This window comes from Netta rufina, assembly GCF_964035555.1.
Source record: "Netta rufina genome assembly, chromosome: 20".
Lineage (NCBI taxonomy): Eukaryota > Metazoa > Chordata > Aves > Anseriformes > Anatidae > Netta > Netta rufina.
Window position 1 is genome coordinate 1,732,069 of NC_140144.1, and position 21,575 is coordinate 1,753,643.

The 21,575-nt window shown below is 61.5% G+C and overlaps 4 protein-coding genes across 7 annotated transcripts in view; 3 read left to right on the forward strand and 1 right to left on the reverse strand.

Moving 5' to 3' along the window:
• Nucleotides 1-2,096: 2,096 nt before the first annotated feature.
• LOC311217298 (uncharacterized protein) lies at nucleotides 2,097-20,828 on the forward strand. The gene is made up of 3 exons (XM_084299256.1): nucleotides 2,097-2,149; nucleotides 2,576-3,986; nucleotides 20,757-20,828. Exon 2 carries the CDS (start codon nucleotides 2,615-2,617, stop codon nucleotides 2,999-3,001), a length of 387 nt encoding a protein of 128 aa, XP_084155382.1. The 5' UTR covers nucleotides 2,097-2,149; nucleotides 2,576-2,614; the 3' UTR covers nucleotides 3,002-3,986; nucleotides 20,757-20,828.
• Nucleotides 8,789-9,295, forward strand: RNF224 (ring finger protein 224; the record flags this gene model as incomplete). The annotated part of the gene is made up of 1 exon (XM_084298953.1): nucleotides 8,789-9,295. One exon carries the CDS (start codon nucleotides 8,789-8,791, stop codon nucleotides 9,293-9,295), a length of 507 nt encoding a protein of 168 aa, XP_084155079.1.
• LRRC26 (leucine rich repeat containing 26) lies at nucleotides 12,659-14,423 on the forward strand (the record flags this gene model as incomplete). Its single annotated transcript, XM_084299257.1, has 2 exons — nucleotides 12,659-13,323; nucleotides 14,164-14,423. The coding sequence occupies exons 1-2, from the start codon at nucleotides 12,780-12,782 to the stop codon at nucleotides 14,421-14,423; spliced, it is 804 nt and encodes a 267-aa protein (XP_084155383.1). The 5' UTR covers nucleotides 12,659-12,779.
• GRIN1 (glutamate ionotropic receptor NMDA type subunit 1) overlaps nucleotides 17,010-21,575 on the reverse strand; it is a gene marked incomplete at both ends in the record, with an annotated part of 33,181 nt that continues 28,615 nt past the window's right edge. For 3 of the 4 annotated variants that reach the window (XM_084299255.1, XM_084299254.1, XM_084299253.1), the window contains one exon: nucleotides 17,010-17,078. In XM_084299255.1, coding sequence (XP_084155381.1) covers nucleotides 17,010-17,078 — 69 coding nt within the window. Of the gene's footprint in view, nucleotides 17,079-19,992; nucleotides 20,197-21,575 lie in introns of those variants that run through there. The other variant, XM_084299252.1, reaches the window with a different exon arrangement.

Consider the following 21,575-nt stretch of genomic DNA (forward strand, 5'->3'; position numbering starts at 1 on the left):
GGGCAGGAAGGGGCTTCCAGAGACGAGGCCACAGCAGGTGCCGGAGGCTGCACACAGCGAGATGTGTGGGGCCGGGTCCCCCCGGGTGCCGTGGGGGCCACGGCGGCACAGCGGGGTGGCGGCGTCCAAACCCACCACAAAACCTCCCCGGAACCCTGCCCCCTAACCTCCGAGGCGCCTGCAGCAGGAGCTGCGCTTTTGAGACCCTCTGGGCGAGGAAGGACGGAGGGGCCCGGGCAGCGGGTGCCGGCAGCGGAGCCCACCCGTGAGCGCGGCCGCGCGTGGGCCGGGCCCCGCCACTGCGGAGGAGCCGCAGCGACACCGCCCGGGCGGGCAGCGACACGCGGGTCGGGCCGGGCTTTTCTTCCGGGGGCGCTGCCTTTTTCTTCTTATTATATTTTATTTTTAAAGCCTCCTTCTATGTGAAAAAAAATAAAAATCAAAATCCAGTCGTTTTTCTCTGGGGACACAGCTCAAGCCGGGACTGGCAGCCGGGGTCGGAGGGGCCGTGGGGGGGTCCGGCAGCTCTTGCCCTCCTGCCACGGGAGTGCGATTCCCCCCCCCCGGGGCCCGAGGGCCGGGTGCGCGGGGCGCGCTCCTCCCGGTGCTCGGGCTTGGGGAAACTGAGGCACGGAGCCGGCCGGGGGAGGCTCTGCCGAAGCCGATCCCAGACCCCGCACCCCTGGGGACCGCGCTGCCACTGTCGGCCCCGTCTCCCCCCGCCGGCCCCGCGCCCCCACTCACCCGGGACCAGCGGCTCGGGCCGGGCCGGGCGACCCCAGCCCCTCGCTGCGGGGCTCTCCTGGGCGGCTCTCCCCGGCGGAGCCGGCTGGGAAGCGCAGTCTGGTCCCGCGGAGCCGCGGGAGGGGGCGGCTCCCCTTGCAAAGTGCTGTGGGAAACGTAGTTCGTGTCCCCGAGGGTTCAGCAGCAGTAGGGGGGGAGGGGGGGCTCGTCCCCCAGCCCCACGGGCACGGCCCCATCCAGCACCGTGGGAGGAGGCCGGGGCTCGGCACGGGCCGTTTGGGTGGCAGGAAGGGCGCGGGTCCCCACGGTGGCCACAGCAACATCACGCAGCAGGGACACGGAGCTGGGGACCCCCGGTGTCCCCGTCCCACCCCACGGGTGCTCGGCCACCACCCGGCTGCGGGCCGGGACCTGCGCCCCTCGCCTGGGGACAGGCAGGGTACCCCGCGGACCCCCCCTGCCACAAGCACCTGGCAGCAGGGACACGGTGTGCCAGGCACAGCAGGGGAGCTGTGGTGGTGCCACATCCCCGTGACATGTCCCACGCTGGTGCTGCTGCTGGGACACAAGGAGCCCCGGGGTCTGGGGGCAGCGCTGCCCTGCCTGCAGTCCCTCAGAGGGCACAGCGGGTGTCCGGGGGGACAGGGACACGGGCTTTGTGGCAGTGAGAATACGGCAGGAGCAGAGCCCTAAGGCAACGGCGCTTGGCTTCTGGGCTGGGTTTTCAGATGGCGTCTTCTGAAAACTCTCACCCTAGAGCAGGGCTGGGGCTGGGGCTCGCACGGGGGCTCCCCTGCCTGCTCTCAGGTGGAGGATGCCCCAAATCCGCATCTTCACTCTTGGTCCGGACTCCCACAACAGCCAACATCACACTGCAGAGCTGCGGTGTCCCCAGCTGACACACAGGCCCAGGCTGGGGGCTCTGGTCCAGCCCCCCTGGTTTGTGCTGCTATCGATGCCGGGGGTCCAGGCAGGGGGGGGATCCCGCTGGGGATCTGGCATCGGGGTGTCAGGGGCTGGGTCTGCGCTGGGCAGGCGGGACGCAGCCAGGCAGGGGCTGCGGGACCCCTGGGCTGCAGGGACTTGGGTGTCTGGGGGAGGGCTTGGGGGCAGCGGGAGCCTGGCGGGGGGTGGGCCGGGGGTGCCGGGGGGTGCAGGTGCGCCGTGTCCCCTTCCCGCTGCCCAAGCAGTGCCCGGTGCCCGGCGCCCGGTGCCCCCCGCAGGGCACAGGGAGTGCGGTGCCCCCCCGGCACTGCCCCTGCCCCTGTCCCTGTCCCTGCCCGGGGCCGGGCGGGGCGGGCCGGGGCGGGCCGTGCCGAGCCGAGCCGAGCCGAGCCCCGCCGCCGCAGAAGGAAGCGCAGCCGGGGCAGAGCCGCCCCGCAGCCGGCCGGAGCCGCGCGGCTCGGTGAGTGCCGGGAGCCCCCCGCAGCCCCTGCCCCTGCCCCGCCGCCCCCTCCCCGTCCTCGCGCCCCGCGGTGCCACCCCCCGTCCCCTGTCCCAGTCTCCCCGCCCCGGTTCTCGCTTCCCCCCCCCCGTCCGTTTCCCTCGCTCTCCCCCCTGCCTCTTGTCCTTCCCCCGCTCCCCTCCCTCCAGTGCCCCCCTTCGTCCCAGGCTTGCTCCCCCCAGAAGCTCCTGCACTACCCACAGCCCCAGCACCCTGCCTGCCCCTGGCCCCTGCCTGTCTCTGCTGCCCCTGCTTGCAGGGCCACACATACGGGTCGCTTGTTGGGGCTGCCAGGGAGGGGTGAGCACAGCTCAGCACCCTGCTCCCAAACTAGTGGGGCCACCCCATGGTCCCCCCATGCCTTAGCTTCATCTCTGTCTCTCACAGGAGGTGGGGAGAGCACTGCCAGCCAGCAGGGACGGGGACATGGATCGCGGTGTCACCCTGGAGAACCCCTATGCCAGCGTGAACATCCCGCGGTCCCAGTTCCAGCAGAGTTTCATCACTCATTACCTGAAGGAAGAGCCTGCTTCGCCCACTGTGATCGCCAACCCCGCCGTCGTGCCTGTGTACAGCGCAGAGGAGCAGGCAGACCATGCCAGCAGCTGTGACAACCAGACCATTTCCACGGGGAAGTCGTGGTCCCGGCCCTACAACCCCTATGCTAGCATGAAGATGCCCAATGGGGATTCACCTGACTCCTTCTACACTGTCACCCTGGACAAACCACCCAAAGGCCACGAGTCTGGTGGGGGGAACTGCTGCCGCAAGTTCTGCCCCTGCTGCAGAAAGTGTTGCTGTATCATCTCCTAAGGGGACGTGTGGGACGTGCTGGGGGGGCACCCAGCCCAGGCACCCCAGGGAGCTGCCCCATCACCTGCTCTGGCAGCTGGGAGGTGGCACCGGTTGGACTCACCTCTGGTTTTCACCCATGAGCTCTGCCGCCAGCTACACTGGTGATGGGCACCTGCTGGCTCCTTGGAGCCCAGAGTGGGGTGTGGGGGAGAAGGATGGGTCCCCCCCACTCCATGGAGGCCCAGGGATCCTGGGGATGATGTGTGCCAACACAGATGCCACCGAGGAGTGCCTACATTGGGACTGGAGCAGTCTGCGAGCCTCCACACTGAGCTGGCTAGTCCACCCTTGCTGGAAAACCCATGGAGAAGGGTCAGGGACATGTCCCCGGCTGGGACGGGGACCCCTCCCCTCCTCGAGCAGTGCCCCCATGCAGTGTCATGGGGCTGCTGCACGCCCTGCGCCAAGCTCTGGGTGCGTGGCTGCTCCTCTTCACCACGTTGCCCGCCAGACGGAGGGAAGGAGACAGGAAGGACAAAGTGTGGCAGGGTGCCAGGCAGAACTCCAGGGCAGCACCTGATGGTGTGGCGTTCAGGGGCCTGCTGTCAGGATGCCAGGACCCCCTCCAGTCCCGTGCCTTCCTCGCGGTCAGGGTGTGCAGGCCCACCCGTGCCATTGAAGCGCCCACTGCGGATCCCCATCCTCGGCCTTCTGCAACCCCCTGGCAGTGAGAAAAGCGAGCGTGGAGCCCGCTGGCCTCTTTGCAGCAATCTGGGGTGGCTCTGGACTCGGTTTTGGGCTGGGACTGGCGCGGCGGGGCTGGAACAAGCCGGCCGTTGTGCTGGCGTTCCCCGGCCGTCGTGCTGCCAAGTGACAGCTGCGTAAGCAACCGCGGCGGCTGCAGGAACGGCCTCATCTGCAGGGGCTTGGAAAGAGCGCGGGTGTGATCCGATGACTTCAGCGTGCCACAAATAAAGTTACTGCCCTCTCCTGCCCTGCCAAGGTATGCCTCTTCCCTCTGGCCCGGGTTTTCCGGGATTCCTGAGTTACTTCTTGCCTCTTCAGCAGGGCTGTGCATTGTATTGTGCTGTGGGGGGGTGCACGAGGCGTTCTCTTCCCCAATACCGGGCTTAACTCCTCCACTGCTGACTGCAGCAGCAGCAGGGGCCTCGAGCTCCCCATCTTGCTGCTGCCAGCCCCCTCCAGCATCCCCTCACCCAGGCATTGCCAGTATGGCACGGTGCTGCCAGCCTGGGGACGGGGGCTGGGGCTTGGCCTGACCCTGCCAAGCTGGATGCTGTCCCTCCCGTCCTTTGGAAGGAGAGTGCCTGGCTTTGCGGGATGCTGGGGAAGGGGTGGGCTCCTGGATGGGGCAGTTGGGTGCTGGGGGGGCTTTGTGGCACTGCCTGGGCTGCCTGTGACCCCTGGGGATCCCACCAGCACTGGGAACCCACCAGCACCAGGAGCCCACCCATCCCTTGGGGTTTCCACCACCCCTTGGGGTTCCCACAGCCCCTGAGATTTTCTGGGCCAGGGAGGCAGAGGCTTGGCAGAGGTGCAGGAGTTCGGCTCCTCCACCTGGCCCAGGTCCCGTGCTGGCGGCTGGCAGGGAGGGGGGGTTGCCTCTGGCAGGGGGACGCTGGCAGGGACGCAGCCCCAATGCAGCCTGTGCTGCACAAGGAGCTCTCTTGTCTGCCCTGCCTGGAGCGCTGTCAGTGCTGACACAGAGACAAGCTGATTCACCCCGTGTTTGCTTTTGTGGGCTCCTTGTCCCAGATGCCAGCCCTTCCTCATTTCAGAGCCCACCCTCAGCGCGGGCTGGGCAGGGACGTGGTAGCAAGGCGGTGGCACATGGCCCTGGCTGAAACTGGTGCCCGTGGGTGTGACGTGGAGATGTGCTGGGCAGGGCACAGCACCCGCTGGCAGCACCCGGTGTCACCACCGCCCTTCGCTCTGCATAACCTTGGGAAGGCAGCAAACAGCGCTCCTTGCCAGCCCCCGGGCAATGATTAAACCGGAGGCAGCGGCAAGGCTGGGAGCAGGGGGACAGGGAGGGCACAGGGGGGGCAGACCCCAGAAGGGACACGCTGGGCTCTGGGTGATGCTCGTGCAGGGTCCCACGGGCACTGCCCATGTGTGCAGGGCGGTGCGGGGTGGCTGCTGTCTCCTGCGGGTGGGGTGTCGGTGGTGATGCACAGCGCTGGCTCATCGGGACCGGACCTTTGCACTCTCCTTATGGTGCCTCTCCCTGCCCTGCTGTACCAAAGGTTCCTGCAGGTCCCAGGGTTGTAGCCAAGCCCTGGGAACAGAAAAACACTTTTCCCACCCTCTTGTTGTTGCTGATTGCAGCTACGCCTTCCCCTATGTCCAGATTCACCTGTTTCTGCAGGGCAGGTGGAGCCAAGCAGGTTTCAGGCAGCAATGCTACTTGGTGTGCCCATGCCACGCAAGGGCTTCCCCTACCCGAATCTAGCCCTGCCTGCTGGTCCCATGTGTCCTGGTTTCATAAAATCACAGCACGGCTGAGGCTGGAGGCACCTCTGGGTCCCTCTGGTCCAAGCCCTGCCCCAGCAGGGCCTCCCGGAGCAGGGTGCCCAACAGCAGGGCCCTGAAGATCTCCAAGGAGGGGACTCCACAACCTCTCTGGGCAGCTGGTGACAGTGCCCTGTCACCTGCACAGCATAGAAGGGCTGCCTGGTGTTCAGAGGGAGCCTCCTGTGCTCCAGTTTGTGCCCACTGCCTCTTGTCCTGGCATTGGGCACCACTGATGAGAGCGGGCTCCCTCCAAACATTTCTAGGCACTGATGAGTTCCCCCCTGAGCCTCCCCTTCCCCAGGCTGAGCAGTCCCAGCTCTCTCGGCCTCTCCTCACAGCAGAGGGGTTCCAGGTCTTTGCTTATTTCCATAGCCCTTTGGGGGACTTGCTCCAGGTCTCTTGTTCTGGGGAGTCCTGAGTGGGACCCAGCCCTCAGGGGGTGGACTCAGCAGTGCTGAAAGAGGGGAAGGATCACCTCCCCCCACCTGTGGGTATTATTTTCCCTAATGCAGCCCAGGGCACCATTCCCTGCCTTCTTTGTCCCGAGGGAGGGCCGGTTGCTGCCTCAGGGTCAGCTTGGTGCCCAGCAGGGCCCTTCTGGCCAGGCTGCTTTCAGCTGGGTGCCCCCAGCACGTCCTGGGGCCGTGTTTTTTCCTTCCCGGGGGGAAGGACTCTGCACCTCTCTCCCTGGGGAACCTCAGGAGGTTCCTGTGCCAGGTCCATGACTCTGCCCCTTCTTACCCCTCCTCACCAGGCAGTGCCATGGGTACCCTGGGTGTGCACACAAACAAGCCCACCCCCACGTGTGTAGTGGTTTTGGGTTTAACTTCATATGCCCCAAATGATGCCTGTTGGGTTGCACACATTACTGCATGGCCAGTGAGCTGGGCCATGATGGTGCTTTGGACAGGAGAATGACTTATTGCCAGCTCTGGGACATGTGGGACATCCAGAGGCATCCGGATGCGTGGACATCCCTGGACACATCGGACTTGGATGGAAGTCACAGTGCCATCTGTGTGCCCAGCCCTGCCCCAGCACACATGGGGACAGATGCTGCCAGCCTGCAGGGTCCCCTGGGTACCTTGTGCCACCCCATGTCCTGCCCCTGGTCCCTGGCAGTGGGGTCCCACCTGCCGGGTGCTGCCTGGGACACTTGTGATGGAGCATGTCGAGATAGCGAGCCCGAAGCTGCTGTGCTGCCAGCTCTGCTGCCCTGCACAGGGTCAGGGTTGAGCTTTTCCGCAGAGTCCCGGTGAGGCACTCGGTGTCCGGCCACAAACCACTGCCTCTTTCTGCCAAGGAGCTCCAGCAGCGTGGGGACAGCGTGGGGACAGCGTGGGGACAGCGTGGCACCCCGCTCCTGCCTGCTCTGCTGCCTGCTGCCCTCTCCTGCTCGCAGGCAGAAGTGCTGCGCGCTCCGGCCCAGGCATTTGTCCTCCAGGATCCTGGCTTCGTCCCCCAAAGCCTCTTTCCCTGCTCTGAGCACCCTCCCTGCTGGGGCTGTGACATCGCTGCTGGCCCCAGGGTCGTGCAGGGGCTGGTGCTGCGGGGACTGCCTGCCGCCACCCCTGGGTCATGCATCAGCACAGACCTTGTGGGTGTCACCGGGGGGTGCCGGGATCTCCCCAGCATTACCTGCTGATGAGCATCGTCCCCAGCAGAGCCGAGGACCTCAATGCCAGATTCTGCAGCCCCAGGAGGAAGAGCAGGAACAGGGCATGGACATGGATTTGGTGGCTTTCTTGGAGAAGCTGAGCCGCAGTGTCACCCTGATCCCGGTCAGCCTGCAGGCACCAAGCCCCTCTGAGCTGCTGCCACCAGCAAAGAGCTGTGCTGCGCTGTGCTGTGCTGTGGTCTTTACCCCCGTCTCCACGGTCAGCAAGGCACTGGAGGTCGAGGACAGCTTGGGTGCCCTACTCCTTCCCCCACCTCTCCCAGCTCCAGCCCCCCTCACACCCCAGCTGGTTTCCCTCGCAGCTGTCACCCCCAGGCACAGAACAGGGTCCCCGTCCCCCTGCACCGCCCCACACGTGGGTGCTGCCCCCTTGGAGCCACGCGACAGGCTGCAGCCTTGGTGCCCCCCTGCCAGCTCCAGCTCCCCCGAGCCTGGACCCTTGCTGTGTCCTCACCCATGGGTCACAGCCGTCCCCGCAGCCCGGGCCACCTGGGGATGTGCTGGCTGTGCATGTCCCAGGGAGTCTGCAGAGTGGTCAGGCTTCTGCTGGCCGACATCTGCCCAAACGTGGTGGCCAAAACAGGGAGGTCTCCGCCGCTGCTGCCCGGGCACAGCTGATGTCCACACACGGTGACGCCCGACCTTGCAGGGACAGAGCCTTCTGCTAATGAGGCAGAGCGGGTGGCTAATGAACACTCCCAGGGAGGGAGGCAGGGCTTCAATTTCGGAGGTCTTTGTTATCCAGGCACTTGTAACTCAATCTCCCAGGCTTGGCTTCCCAGCAGCAGATCCGATAGCGTGCCTGCCCCTGAAAGGTGAGCCCCTTCCCACCGTGCAGCCACCCGCGGCTGCTGGGACCTGGCAGGGAGCTGCTTGGGAGCCTGATGCTGCTCCCAGGATTGCCACGGCCCCTTGGGATGCTGCAGCCCCTCTGCCATCTCCCCTGAGGTCCTGGGGAGGACAGCAACCCAGGTAGGGATTGGGAACAGGGTTGGGGGGAGAAGTGGGTGCCCACACCAACCAAATTGCTCAAGGTCACCAGTGGGGAAGGTGTGGGGTCCTGGTGGCCCCTTGGAGAGGGTTGCAGACATGCTGGAGGGTACCCTGAGATGTCACTGGACTCCTTCCCACCAGCCTGCATGCTTGCCCCCTGCTGCTGACATCCACGGGCTGGTGCCCAAGGCTGGCACGAAGGTTGCATGGCCTGGCCCTCAGGTTGCTGCTCCTACCTTCTTCCCACCCCATGATGCCCACTGGCCCAGAGCCCCCACAGCCCTGGGCAGGCAGGTGAGGCCTGGCCGCCCCCAGCCCCTGTGGGAGGGAAGGGGCATTCAGCAGAGCCATGTAGGGTGGCGCTGGGATAAGGAATCCCCCTGGATGGGGTTCACCCCAGAGGGGCAGGGCTGGCTGCAGGGCACGCAGGGCTGTTGGGCAGGAACCCTGATACCTCCAGCAACCCACTACTGCCCCCACGGCGTGTGACTGGTCCCCATCTCCCTTGAAATTTGCACGTGGAGGTAGCACCCCACACCCTGCTCCCTGCCCCAGCCATGGGGCTGACATCTCCTCCTGCCCTCCCCTCCCCTCCCAGCATGTCCCAGGCTGGTGGCAGCCCCAGGGCCGAGGACATGGGGCCACGCACTGAGGCGAACTCGTGCACGCCGAGCCAGGGCAGCCAGAGGGTCGAGTGCATCATCTGCTACTCCTCCTACGACCTGTGCAGCCGGCTGCCACGCCGGCTGTACTGCGGCCACACGTTCTGCCAGACCTGCCTCAAGCGCCTGGATGCTGTCGCCAACGAGCAGCGCTGGATCCCCTGCCCGCAGTGCCGCCAAAATACGCCCACACCACGCGGCGGCGTCACCATGCTTGACCTCGACCTGGCCACCTTCCTCGCCGTCAAGGCTGACAAGGAGCAGCCCCGGGTGGCTGGACGGTCCCTGCCAGACACGGCCACCAAGGGCTCGTGCAAGGAGCCAGCAATCACGCAGCAGCCGTCGGGGCTGTGCCAAGATGCGGTGCCCCAGGCCCCCTTCCCACGCTGCGGCTGCTGCCGGCCATGCATCTGCTGCGGGGTGACGGCAGATTTTGAGAGCTGAGTTGTGGGACATGGGGACAGCAGCATGTGGGCAGGCTTGGCATGGCTCAGTGGATCATCACATACTGAGCTGCCAGGGTCTCACGATTTGGGGACCCCATGCCATGCCATGCCCCAGGCCCATGTGTGGACGGTTGTGGTGGGGCTGTCCCCGTAGCCTAGGAAGGGATTCAGCTTTTTCGGGGTTTGCTCTCTATCCTGCTGGGATTTAGGGTGCAATAGGAGGGGATGAGGATATTTCCACCCTTCATCCTGACAACTCCAAAACCTGGTACAACCATCACGGGTGTCCTCTGGTGCCTGACCCAGGGCTTGCTGGTGCCCAGCTTTTCCTGTGCATGCAGATATGTGATGGGGACACCTTCACCAAGGCAGGGGGTGCAGGAGCCTGGCACAGCGCAGCAATGCAGAGATGCTCTGGGGAGTATCCAACACATCTATTAAACACCTGCTGTGCTGCACCTGTTGGTTGTATTTGTTAAGTCAGCCTCATGCTAGCCCAGGGAAAGCCCTGCCCCCAGAGCAGGGAGAAGTGACCTGCTTTGTCCAATTGTTTTTCTTTAAGTGTTTGCTCTACTGGCCATTTGCATGAGAAACTTGGGCTTTGTGGGGCAGGGGAATAGTTAAAACTGAGGATGACAGGGTCACTGGGGACCACAGCTCATGGCTCCAGCTCTTTGAATTGATCTGGCCTCCAGCTGTTTTACTCCAGCACCATATGGGGTTAGCAGAGGCAAAATGGAGGGGGGGGGGGGAGGCAGGGGTGCACGAGGGTAATGTTAATACAGTTCTTGGGTTGGGAGGAGAGGGGTTGCAGAGTCCATCCTTCCTCAGAGTCCAGCTTCTGCATCCATTTTCCGTGCAATTCATGAGCTCTTACAACATCCCCGTGTCAGGCACCGCGGTGATTTCACGACCCTGTGTGCTGGTGCTCAGCTGTCCCCTTGCCGTGCACAGTGCCCACGCTGTGCACAGCGCCCGTTCACAGTTCTGCCACTTGGTGTCACATGCCGTAAAAAAGTCAGAGCCCTGAGCTGTGCCCAAGCAGAGCAGGCTCCAGGGATGCCCCAGGGCAGAGGCAGGGGTGCCCAGGGGGCTGGCATGAGCATGGTGTGCTGTGGGGACTCCTTCCTGCCATGGTGCTGGCACCTGCCAGCCTCAGATCTCTAATTATGTGGAAAAATGCAATAACTTAAAATATTCAAGGATGTGAAAAAAGCTGTCCTGGAGTCCTAAGGTGCCTTCCCCTCCATCTTCATGCTGCCCAGGGGCTCACCGTCCCTGTCGCAGGTTTGGGCATGGAGACCTGCCTGAGCAGAGGCTGTGCTGTGCTCCTGTGAGGGACAATCCCTGGGAACAGGGACCCTGAGGGAACTGTGGTGGTGAGGATGATGCTAGGGGCTGTGTGGGAGCTGAGCCCACCCCCCAGCAAGGTGTCCCCAGCAGAGATTGCAAAGCCCTGGAGGCACCGAGTGTGCTGCTTCTGAAAGAGCTGCAGTCTCACCACGCCGGTGCTGGTGCCCCCAGGAGGAGATGGGTCCCATCCTGCCAGGATCCTGCTGGCGAGGCTCTGTGCTCACCCCAGCACCTGGCTCCAGCCCTTTGGTGGTGGAAGGCAGCAAGGACCCACGGCTCCCCAGCCACAGCTCCTGGTCTCTGCCACCACCCTGGAACCCTTCAGCGCCAGGAGCAAGCTGGAGAGCTGTGCTATGAGCAGTCAGTGGCCGAGCTCCGGAGTTTTTCTGCCTCTGCATTTGGGAATGGTCACAGCACGATGGCTGGGCACCCTGACTCCCTCCCCCTGCCCGTGCCATGGGGACTGCTCTGGCAGCCCCCGCTAGGTCAGGGGATGCTGAGGGCCGGTGCTGGCCCTGGGGCTGTGCTGGGCTGTGGAGCCCCAAACCTCCTCCGGGGAGGCATCGCCACGGGGAGAAGTGCATGGGGACGGAGACCTGCAGGTGCTGTGTCCCTTGCCCAGAGAAGAGGGCACTGACAGGGCCTCAAAGGGCTGAGCTGCTGGGGGTGCCAGGAGCCTGGTACCCTGCAGAGAACTTCGTGGGGCAAGAGAAGGGACAGTGGTGGGGACACTGGGTCTGCTGGGTTGCAGGACCCCGCCACCCTCTTCTGCCATGTGCCAACGGGGTGTGCAGCAGAGTGGCAGTGAGAGAAGGGTGCTGGGTTGCTTCACAGCCTCCTGGGTTCTCTGAGCACAAAATCTGTAAATGACCTTGTTTTTCACAGCATTTTTTTTTTTCCTTGGCAATTTTTGCACTTCAAAAATGACGAAAACGACAGTGGACAAAGTACCTCTGAGTGCACTGGGACCCTGAGAATTTGTGTCCCCATACAGCCTGGGGTGCTGCGGGTGAGCTGGAGCTGCACAGCCCTGTGGGGCTGGGCTGGACTGGAGGATTCCTCTGAATTATTTCCAGATGGGGATTAATGCAGCAAACTGAGTTTGCCGCAGGGTAGATAAACAAACCAAAGCTCCTCTGGAGGCTATTAATAAACCGGTCTGCCTGCTCCTGGGTCTGGGAACATCCGGGATCTGGCTGGGGGCACAGGCACACGCTGCTTTGCTGCCTCTCAGCCTCTTTGCCATGGGGCAGGGGTGCCCCAAGTCCCAAGAGGCAAAGGAGCCACAAGAGCACCCCTGTTCCATCACTGGGCAGGGTGGGATGAGGTCCTCTGGTCCCCTGGGGTCCCTGGAGCCCTGACAGGGAGGGCTGGCACCTCCCCTCTGCAGCTCCTGCTGCGGGGCTTTCAAACAGGAGCAGGTGTAAACAGGGTGGAGGCAGACTTTGAGCCCTCCAGTGCCGGCACTGCCACGCCAAGGCCAGGCCGAGCAAGTTTCAGGTGGCAGCAGCCCGGCACAGTTACCTTCGTCATGCCTTCTTGGGTGGGGGTCACATCCCAACCCTTCTCACTTGTGGTCTCCTGCTAGGGGCAAAGAGAACCTGGCCAAGGGCTCCCCACCAAGAACCTCTGGGCATGGCAGGGACAGCATTAGACTTGCCAACAGTATGATTGAAGCTTTGTCCCATCCCAGCCAGCTACGCGGCCCTGGGTCCTCTGTGCATGGCAGGTTGCCCCGTGGGGAGGATGAAGGCCAGGAGGTGTTTGTTTTTTTCCACCTCCCCAGGCTGCGGTGCCCACAAGCAGCTAACTGCGGGCTGGACGGAGCTGGCTGCTTACCTGGCTGGAGCGATGCCTGGAGGGGGGAGGGACGAGGGCACAGCCACACCTTGCCAGGGCAGGCATCACTGCAAAAATATTTCCTAAGAGAAGCGCAGCTCCACCCCGCACAGCACACGGTGGGGAATGCACAGAGCTACCGGGAGCTGTGTGTGTCCACCCGCTCACCGCACCCAAGGGTGCCGGGCAGGATCGAGCAGCTGGGCAAGGCGAGGGGTGCTGGGCACCCTGTCCCCGGGGGAACCCTGATACTGGAGGACGGGGAGCCCTCTCTGCGTGGGTGGGAAGCCATGGGCGTGTGGAGGGGCCCCAGCACCGTGCTGGCCCTCCTGCTCCTCCTGTGCCCGCTGCCCGCACCTGCGTGCCCCCCCGCCTGCCGCTGCTTGGCAGGGGACGTGGACTGCCGCCAGCACGCCCTGCACGAGGTGCCGCCGCGCCTGCCCACCAACACCAGCACCCTATTGCTTGGCTACAACTTCATCGCTGTGCTCAGGGCACGCTCCTTCCCCTCCCTGCCGGTGCTGCTGCGGCTCAGCCTGCCCCATAACCAACTGGGGATGATCCACAGGCAGGCGCTGGTGGGGCTCGGGGCGCTGCAGGAGCTGGATCTAAGCAACAACTACCTGGCCACGCTGAGCCCCGAGAGCTTCCTGCCTCTCGGCAGCCTGGCCACGCTCAACCTGGGCCACAACAGGCTGGAGGAGCTGGGGGCTGGGGTGCTGAGTGCCTTGCCCCAGCTCCAAGAGCTCTTCCTGCATGGGAACCCTTGGGTGTGCTCCTGCAGCATCCTGCCCCTCTGGCGCTGGCTTGGTCACAACAGGGACAAAGTGCCAGGTGAGTGCTCCGAGCCCCCACCTGCTCCATCCTTGCTCGTCATCCCCAACTGCTGCCAGGCCATGGGTCTGTGGGGATGGGGTCCCTGTGGGTGCAGCAAGGTTTCCCAGAAGCCAGCCCCACTTGGGTGGATTTTTCCCTGGGTCTGGTTCCTGGTGCCACCCTCCAGTGGCTGGTGGCTGGTTTCTGGTCACCAGCAGGGATTTCCTGCAGAGGCAGACTGGGTAACGGCACACAGCGCTGTCCCCAGCAGAGGCACCAGTCCTGCCGCAGGGAGGGCAAGGGGTGACGGGCAATGGGCACCTGAGGGGTGGGCATCACCCCTGACTTGGCCAGGACTCAGTTCCTCCAGCCCCTTCCCCAGTGCCATCAGGAGAATGGGTCTGATCCTGCATTTCTTCCTCTGTGAGCCTTGGCGAGAAGCAGTTCTGCCAGCGGGGGTCTCTCCCTCTGCTGCCACCCACTCCCGTGCCTCTTGCCTGCACTGGGGCGGCTTTCTGTGGCATCTCCAGGCTGGCTGCTCACTGCTGCCCATGCCTGTCCCCAGGGAGCCAACCCCACTGCCTTGCCTGCCCCTTCCTCTCCTGCCCTGTCATGTCCTGCCCAGCACTGCGCCCAGCTCCCTGTCCCATCCCACTCCCCGAGGCGCAGGACATATGCGAGTCCTGGACCCTCACTGTGCCCTTTGTGCCCTGCCCTGGGCTATCTCGGCCAATGTGGCACCACAGTCCCTGTCCTCCTGCCCTGGCCCGCTCTGTCCCATACAGACCTGCCCCATGTCCTCCTGTCCCTGGCACCCAGCTGCCCCCTGTGCCCACCACCACTGCTTTTCTCTTCCAGAGGAGAGTTCGCTCCAGTGCATGTTCCCGGAGCAGCTGAGCACATACCCGATCATGGCCTTCAGGAATGAGTCCTTCTGGCAGTGCCAGGAGACCCCACTGTCTGCCCAGCACTATGCCACCTTCCTGCTCCTCGGGCTGTCCTCCTTCCTGGCCAGCATCATCTTCTGCACCCTGATGGGCTGCATCGTGGTCATTTACCAGCACTTGCGCAAGGAACCCCGCTTCTGTAGAAGACCCCTTCTCTGCAGGGGGCACTGAGCAGGACCACCAGCCCTGGGCAGGGCCTGCACCCAGCTATTGTGAAGGTTTCCCTGTGGAGCAGTGAACGGATTCCCTGCTCCTGCAGAGTGCTCCTGCTCCTCCCTGGGGCCCTGAGGAATCCCTGAGCTCTGCCCCACCACCTCCAGTTCGGCCCCGCTGCAGCACTGCTCCCCGCCTCAGGAGGCTCCCTCAGGTCACCCCCAGACCTGCACAGCCCCTTCCCAAGGGGGGCTGCTGATCCTTTTCCTCTGGCTCACCCTCTCCTGCCCCTTTGCTCCCCAAGGCTCTTGAGTGCATTTCAGGGTGCACCGTTTACCTCCCTGTGCCTTTTGGTGAACTCCATGAGTCTCTGGGTGCCTTCTGGTGCCCCAAAGCCTCTCAGTGCCTTTTCTGTGTCTCCAGAAGGACTTTTGTTGTGTCACAAAGCTCTCCATAGGCCTGTTTGTGCAATTGAGGATCTCTGGGTGCTTTGAGGGAACTCCAGAGCTTCCATGCAGCAAAGGAAAGTACAAGCTGGGTTGAAGAGGTCAACCCCCAACAGTCCCTTCTGGCACAAGTTCCTACCCACCACGAGGCAGTAAGAGCCATAATGAGACAGCCATGAGTGTCAACCTCCCCGTTAGCTCCTGCGGCATAGAAATGATCTCATGCCTGTGCAAGAGCTGTGGTACAGGCCAGAGATGTGGTCAATGTGTCTGTTGGCAAGCTCTCAGTGGAGGTTAAATAAGAGAATAAATCAAATGTTGTGACTTGCTCTCATCTTTATTTCCAAGACAGAGAACAGCCCAGTGTGCATGTGGGCCTGCTCAAGAAGGCCTGGGCTTCCCATGTGGAGCCAGGGCCTTGCCTGTCATCCTCCGTCATCCCCTGAGCCCTGCTGCCCCTGCCTGCTCCTCCCAGGGGGACAGTTGTCCTGCCCGAGGGCTCAAAGCTGAAGAAGCCATCGTGGCCACAGACTGGGCATCACAAAGAAAAAGCCTTGGAGGGGATGGGGATGGGCACTGGGGATGCTGCTGTGCCCATCACTCTGCTCGTCCACACACGGAGCACGTGGGTGCAGGGGGGGTCCTGCAGGAGCCGGTGGCACAGCGAGGAGATGGCTGCTGCCACCACCCAGGGGTGGCCAGGGAAACATGTCCTCAGCGGCCTCACCCCAGTTTTCCTCTGGACAGAGGGTGAGAACCAGGCTGCAAGGGGCTGGCATTTAGGTGGTTTCAGCCCAGGTCTGGCCCCATGCTGGCCAGCCCCGAATAGCAACATCCTGTTCCAGTCCTCCCTGCAGCTCCTGTCTCCCCTGCTCCGTCCCTCCCCATCCCTCCACCTTTTCTGCTCGCGCGCCCTGCAGCAATGCTGGGTGAGGCCCTGATTCAGCGCAGGGCTCCCAGCCAGCTCCGCCGGCAGGCAGAGACAGACAGAGGCAATAAAACCAGCCCGTGATCCAGTCTAGACTTTACTGAGCTCTTGCAAAAACTTGGTATTAATGTTACACTGACGTATAAAGTCGAATGGACTCGATTTCTCAGCTGGAGCAAGATGAACTTGATGGAACCACTGCAGCCAGTGGGACGATGCTCACAGACCCCAGCTGCCCTCCAAAAATCCTGCTGGCCCCATCTGCCCCATCTGCTTGGCTGCAGCAAGGAGAAGGTGGTTCTCGACGCTGGGGCTTGGTACCAAATTGCAGGTGGGATTTCTGCTCCCCAGCCCTGGGGTGTCCACAGCCACTTGTGGTGCCTGCCTGGAGGGAGACTGGGGGGCTGGCATGTGGGCACAGTGCCCACAGGAGGAGGGCTCCAGGCAGTCTTGTTTGGTCACCTCCTCTTGAGCCAGGACCTGTTTTGCCATGTCTCCTGGCCAGGATGGCTGTAGTGTGGGAGCTACGTGCTGGCTGTGGCCAGGCCGTGGGGATGGCTGGTGTGCAGAGATGTGGGGAGCCAGGATCTTGTATGACAGCGTGCTGTGAGCTCCAGAGCACCACGTTCAGTTGTACCATAGGCTTTGAGCAGGGGCTGATGGAGAGGAGGACCGGGGGGCTCATCCCTTGGCCAGGAGCAGAGCGCATATCTCCCAGCCCTGCTGTGGTGGTGGTGGAGCATGGCACGGCAGAAGCACGTCCCTGGGCTGCCGAACTACATGGGCTGCTCCACCAGCACAGCTCTGGGTGCTCCGGGAGCTATGCACCTGCGGAGAACACGCAGCCAGTGAGGTGAAGCACGGGTTTGCAGTCTGGCACCAGCTTTTCCCTGCTACTGTGGGAGAGCAGGCACCATGTCCCTTTGAAGTCCTTTCCCCTTGCACGTAGCTGGCCAGTGGCAATACTGATCAACAACAGCACTGGTTGGAAGTGATTATCTCTGTACAGAGAAGTCCAAACCCTGTCCTGGTTCTGCCGTGCATTTTGGGGCATGAATATGGCAGCAGGCCTAGGGAGGGAGGGAGATATACAATGAAGTCACTGTGTATGGATGAAGGATGCTTTCCTCCCGTCTCACCCAGAAGAACCCATCAGTGTCCCTTGACAGGCAGTCCTGGCTGTGCCTTTCCACTGTGTTGGGCAAGGGCTGATGGCCCCCGGGGAGCAGGTCACACCACAGTGCTGACGGAGGGGTCGGAGAGGTTGAGCTGGCCGGTGATGTCGGTGGGATGGTATTGCTGTAACACACAAATACACAGACAAGGAGAGAGAAGTGTTAGGCAGTCATGGCACTCGCCCCCACGCCTCCTTGCACCCCCTGTGTCCCTACGGGATGTCTCTGGGGTGGATGCAATGGCTCCAGACCTGGTGCTGGCTGAGGCCCCCTGCCCAGTGTGGGCTCGTGCAGAGGTCCTTGCAGACGCTCTCCAAGCACCCTGCGGCCTATGGGAAGGACACCCAGGAGCAGGGCACAGTGCACGGCGGCCGTGTCGCCTGCGGAGCCATCCTGTCCCTACATGGGGACGGCTACAGGAGAAAAGCAGTGAACCCCCAGCCTAGCCCACAGCCACGCCCATGGCTGGAGGGTCTGGCTGGTGCCAGCTCAAGCTGTGCTTTGAGGCCAGGGTGTTGCACCTCCTTGCTCGAGTGCCCCTGCTCTCACTATCCTTCTATGCAGGTGAGGAGCTGTGCCGTGCGGGTGATTTGTGACTAGCTGTAGCATCACTAGCTAATGTGAGAATGCAGCCTGTGCTGGAGACGTGGCCTGGATCTGGGGTTCTGCGCTCCTCGCAGTGGGGCCCGGCCAACACCCCCGGGAAAGACCTCCCCAGCAGCGGTCCCACCAGCAAGCAAGCAGGGAGAGCAGAAAAACCCCTCAACCATCCAGAAAAAAAAAAAAAAAAAAGGAAAAAAAAGGAAAAAAAAAAGAGAAAAAAGAAAAAAAAAAAAAAAGGAAAAAAAAGCCCTTCCTCCTCAGGCAGGGGCTTATAGCTGGGCAGTTATTTCCTCCCTATCTTCTTCCATATGTCCTTCCTCTCCCTCTCCTAGCTCCAAGCCCTAAATGGGTGACACAAATGCATCTGCCACCACTTTGGGAACCTAACTTGGGCAGGAGGACTCGGTGGGTCTCCTGCTGCTACATGGATCCTCTCCTCTATATTGGCTTGGCCGTGCACCTAGGAGGGCTGCTGGTTTGCTGGGTTTCCAGAGACTCCTTGGTTTTTAGGATTTCACAGGATTTAACCCATCCTCTGCTTCCTGGTAGCAACTGTGGCCCTTGCACTGCTGCTGGTGGCTCTAGCACTGTGGCTACCCTGTGTGGCCTTACAGCCTGTGCAGGGAGGTCTAGTGGCCCCCGAAGCATGGCGTGGGCTCCTCGGGGCTCATCTGCATGGTTTTTTGCTTCACAATGACCCCAGCACCTTAACAGGGAGCTGCTGGGGCAGGGGCTGGAGCCAGCACAGTCCCATCCCTGCAGTGCACGTGGTGAAGACACACTGCTACTGAAGGAACAACTCTTGGGATTGCTCATTCATGTAGGGGACCAACTACTATCAAAATGGAGCCGATATGAAATTCCTCATTGCTTCGCTGAGTGGCAACACCTTGGCCATCTCCTGGTGATTTTGCTCAGACAAATTGCTCTGTCACACTGGGGAGCTTTTTCTTGCATTTTGCTGGTCCACTAAAAGCATGCCTCTTCCTACAGGGGTGCAGCCACCCCTCTTTGCCAAAATCTTGGCTGCCACAGTGAAGCTCATGGGATGGGGCTGGAGCCCCATGGGGAGGAGACGACTTGGAGAGGGAAGAGGCTGGGCGGGTACCCAGAGGAGATGGTGCCAGCCTCTGCTGAAGGACGAGCTCCAGAGAAAAAATGAAAAGAAAAAAAAAGTAACAAAAAAAACCCACATACGGGCAGAAGAAAAGGTCCTTTGTTAAATACCCTGTGCTACCGGCCTGACGCAACCAGGAAAAAAGCCGTGTGTGCGTGTGGGTGCATGTGTCTCAGTACACGTGGCTGTGGGGTGGCAGGGGGAGGTCTGACAGGGGGGCGGGGGTGCTCTGGCCTCTCTGCACAGCTTTGGGAGACACTGACACCACCAAGTGATCTGGGGGGGGCTGGCCAGGAAAATTGCAATACAAGAGCATGGCTTTGGGTTTGAAAGCATATCTCCTCCAATCACAGTTATCACAGGGTAACATTCGCATTTACTTTTTTTTTTTTTTTTTGTGTAGAGTTCATGCATGCAGTTTTTAATATTAAAAAAAGGAAAAAAAAAGGAAGAAAAAAAAAAACAAGAAAACTGTCATATCAAAATTATGTTAAAGTAGAACTAATGCTAGAAGCACATATCAGTAATTTAGGGTAAATGATGTTACAGGGATGGTGCAATTATCCCCAAACCAAACATTATAAAGCCAAGAAATTAATCAATATTAACCGTAGAAGAGACTCAAACATGTTAAGGTATGGAAGTGAAGTGAAGGCACCAAAAACTTTAAATGACACCAGGAAGAAAATATAGACAAGAACTTAATATGTCTTTAAAAATGACTTCAACCTAATCTGGGCTTCTGGGCTCATATTGTAGTCCCTGGCTGGTGGAAGATTTTCTGGAAGAATTTTGGGTTTCTTTTTTTTTTTTTTTTTTTTTTTTTTGTTCAATTAAGTATTAGGATTCCAGCTAAATGCAATCTTGCTGTAGAAAATGTCAACTTTCCTTTAAAAAAAAATATTGTTGTCTTTGGCCTACATTTGTTCGTTTGGGGCCAAAAACTAGGTTCTTTTTCAGCCAAAAAGCACTTGGTTTTGGAATGGCTGATCTTTCACTGAAAAGGTGACCTTTTCCATGAACCCCCTCGATTCTCGACCAGCTCTGGCATCGTCCCCATGCTGGCGGGGCCCTCGCTTGGCGGTGACATGGGACGTGTGTCGTGCTGTGTCTGGGGGCCCGCGGGCTGGCAGTGGGGCTGCGGGGGCTGATGACATCTGCAGTGGGGGCTAAGGGATCTGTGCGTCTCGTTACGTGTCTGTACGAAATGTGCCGGCTCGGAAGGTGTCTGTGTGGTTTATGCGTCTCACATGGCTTCTGTGGGGTTGCAGTAGCGTGGGTGGCTGCGATGGATGGCAGTACGTCAGCTCTGCGAGTGCTATTCGAGTTGCAGGAGCTGCCTATGGGGAACACATGCATCTCCTCCTGGGGCGGTGGGGATGATGTGCCGCGGAGAGGCTGTGCAGCTCGGGTGATGGTGGGCGCTAGGACGTTCAGAGTGGGGTGGCAGCTTCCCAGGGCTGTCTTGGCTCCATGGTGCCAGCCTGTCTCTCTGGCACTCCTGAGGGACCATTCTGCAGGGCTGCAGAGCAGAATCCATTTTTAAAACTCCCGACAACGAAAAGGGAAGAAGCAAGGCCACCAGGTTTGTATCTTTTGCTTGCTAGCCAGGAGAGCCCATGGGGCCGGGGTCAGCCTGGCCTTCCAGCCCCATGGGCTCTCAAGCCTTGCCCAACTGAGACCTGGTGTGGGCCTGCGGCTCTGCCAAGCATCACAAAACAGAGCACCTCACTGCTTTCTCGCCTTTACAAGGACCCCAGGCAATGTGTCCCCGCATGCTATGTACTCATGGGGCCTTCCACAGCAGGAGGGCATTGGGGTCTCTGAGCCAGGGCTGCTGCATTGAAGCTGGGGGCACCAAAAGGCAGGCTGTGATGTGAACTGGTAACAGCACCCTCCCGTTGGTCACTCACCCCATGGAGCAACCAGCGGGCCTGCCCAACATCACCACAAAGCTTGCTCCACTGTGGGCCTTCTGCAATAGGCAGGTCTTGGACCTGCTAGCCTCAGTCTTGGCCCCGTTGGCTTGGATCTTGGTCCTGCTGGCCTGTTCTTGGCCCAACTAGCCTGTCCCCCCTTCAGAACACATGCTGGGGCCAGCCATGCCACCTCATGGCACGCAGAAGACTGCAACAGACTCCTAGACAGTGGGGCATCATTGCCCATAGCTGCCCCACAGCTGCAGCTGCCACCAGAGTGGGATGCCATCTTCTGGAGCCTCTGGTGTAGATGGTCCCTGGACCTGGCCAGCTCCTAGCCCTGGGTGGTGGGGTGGCATGAGGTCATGGGTGCTGCACCAAGAAGCAGGATCAGACCCAGGATGCATCCCTGGGGAGGGAGCAGGGTGTTGGAGGTGGTACTGGGGTGCCCCATTGCTCCTGGGGGAGCGAGCAGGTACCCAGGAGAGGGCATGGCCATAGCCATGGGGTCCCCTCTCCTGGCACTGCTCACGTGTCTGTGGTAGGCATGTGTCTTCTCTGGTGCCCACTTTGCTGTGATGCTCCTACTCTCCTAGGCCAGCTCCCCTTGGTTTGCTAAATTTTGGAGACAAAAACATGGGGTCTACTCTGGCCAGGCTGAGGGTTCCCTTGACAGCTCTCCCTGCAGATTTTTCTCCCCACCAGTTCCTCCTTGTCATGGTTCTTCTCACTCCCCACTTTCTCCTCGCCACCCCATCCACTCCACCTCTCCTCCTCTCCCCTGGTTGGGGTCTGGCCACACAGACCCTCCTCCGAGCCTCCCTCAAGCTCAGGGGTCTGGTCCCTGGGGCAGCGGGGCGGGGGCATCCCTGATGTTGGGGCACAACCAGGACAAGGTGGTTCAGGGGGCAGTGCAGGAGGTGACAGGGATGCTTGTCCTCCCCATTGGGCACAGGGACAAGCGAGGAGAATGTGGGAAAAC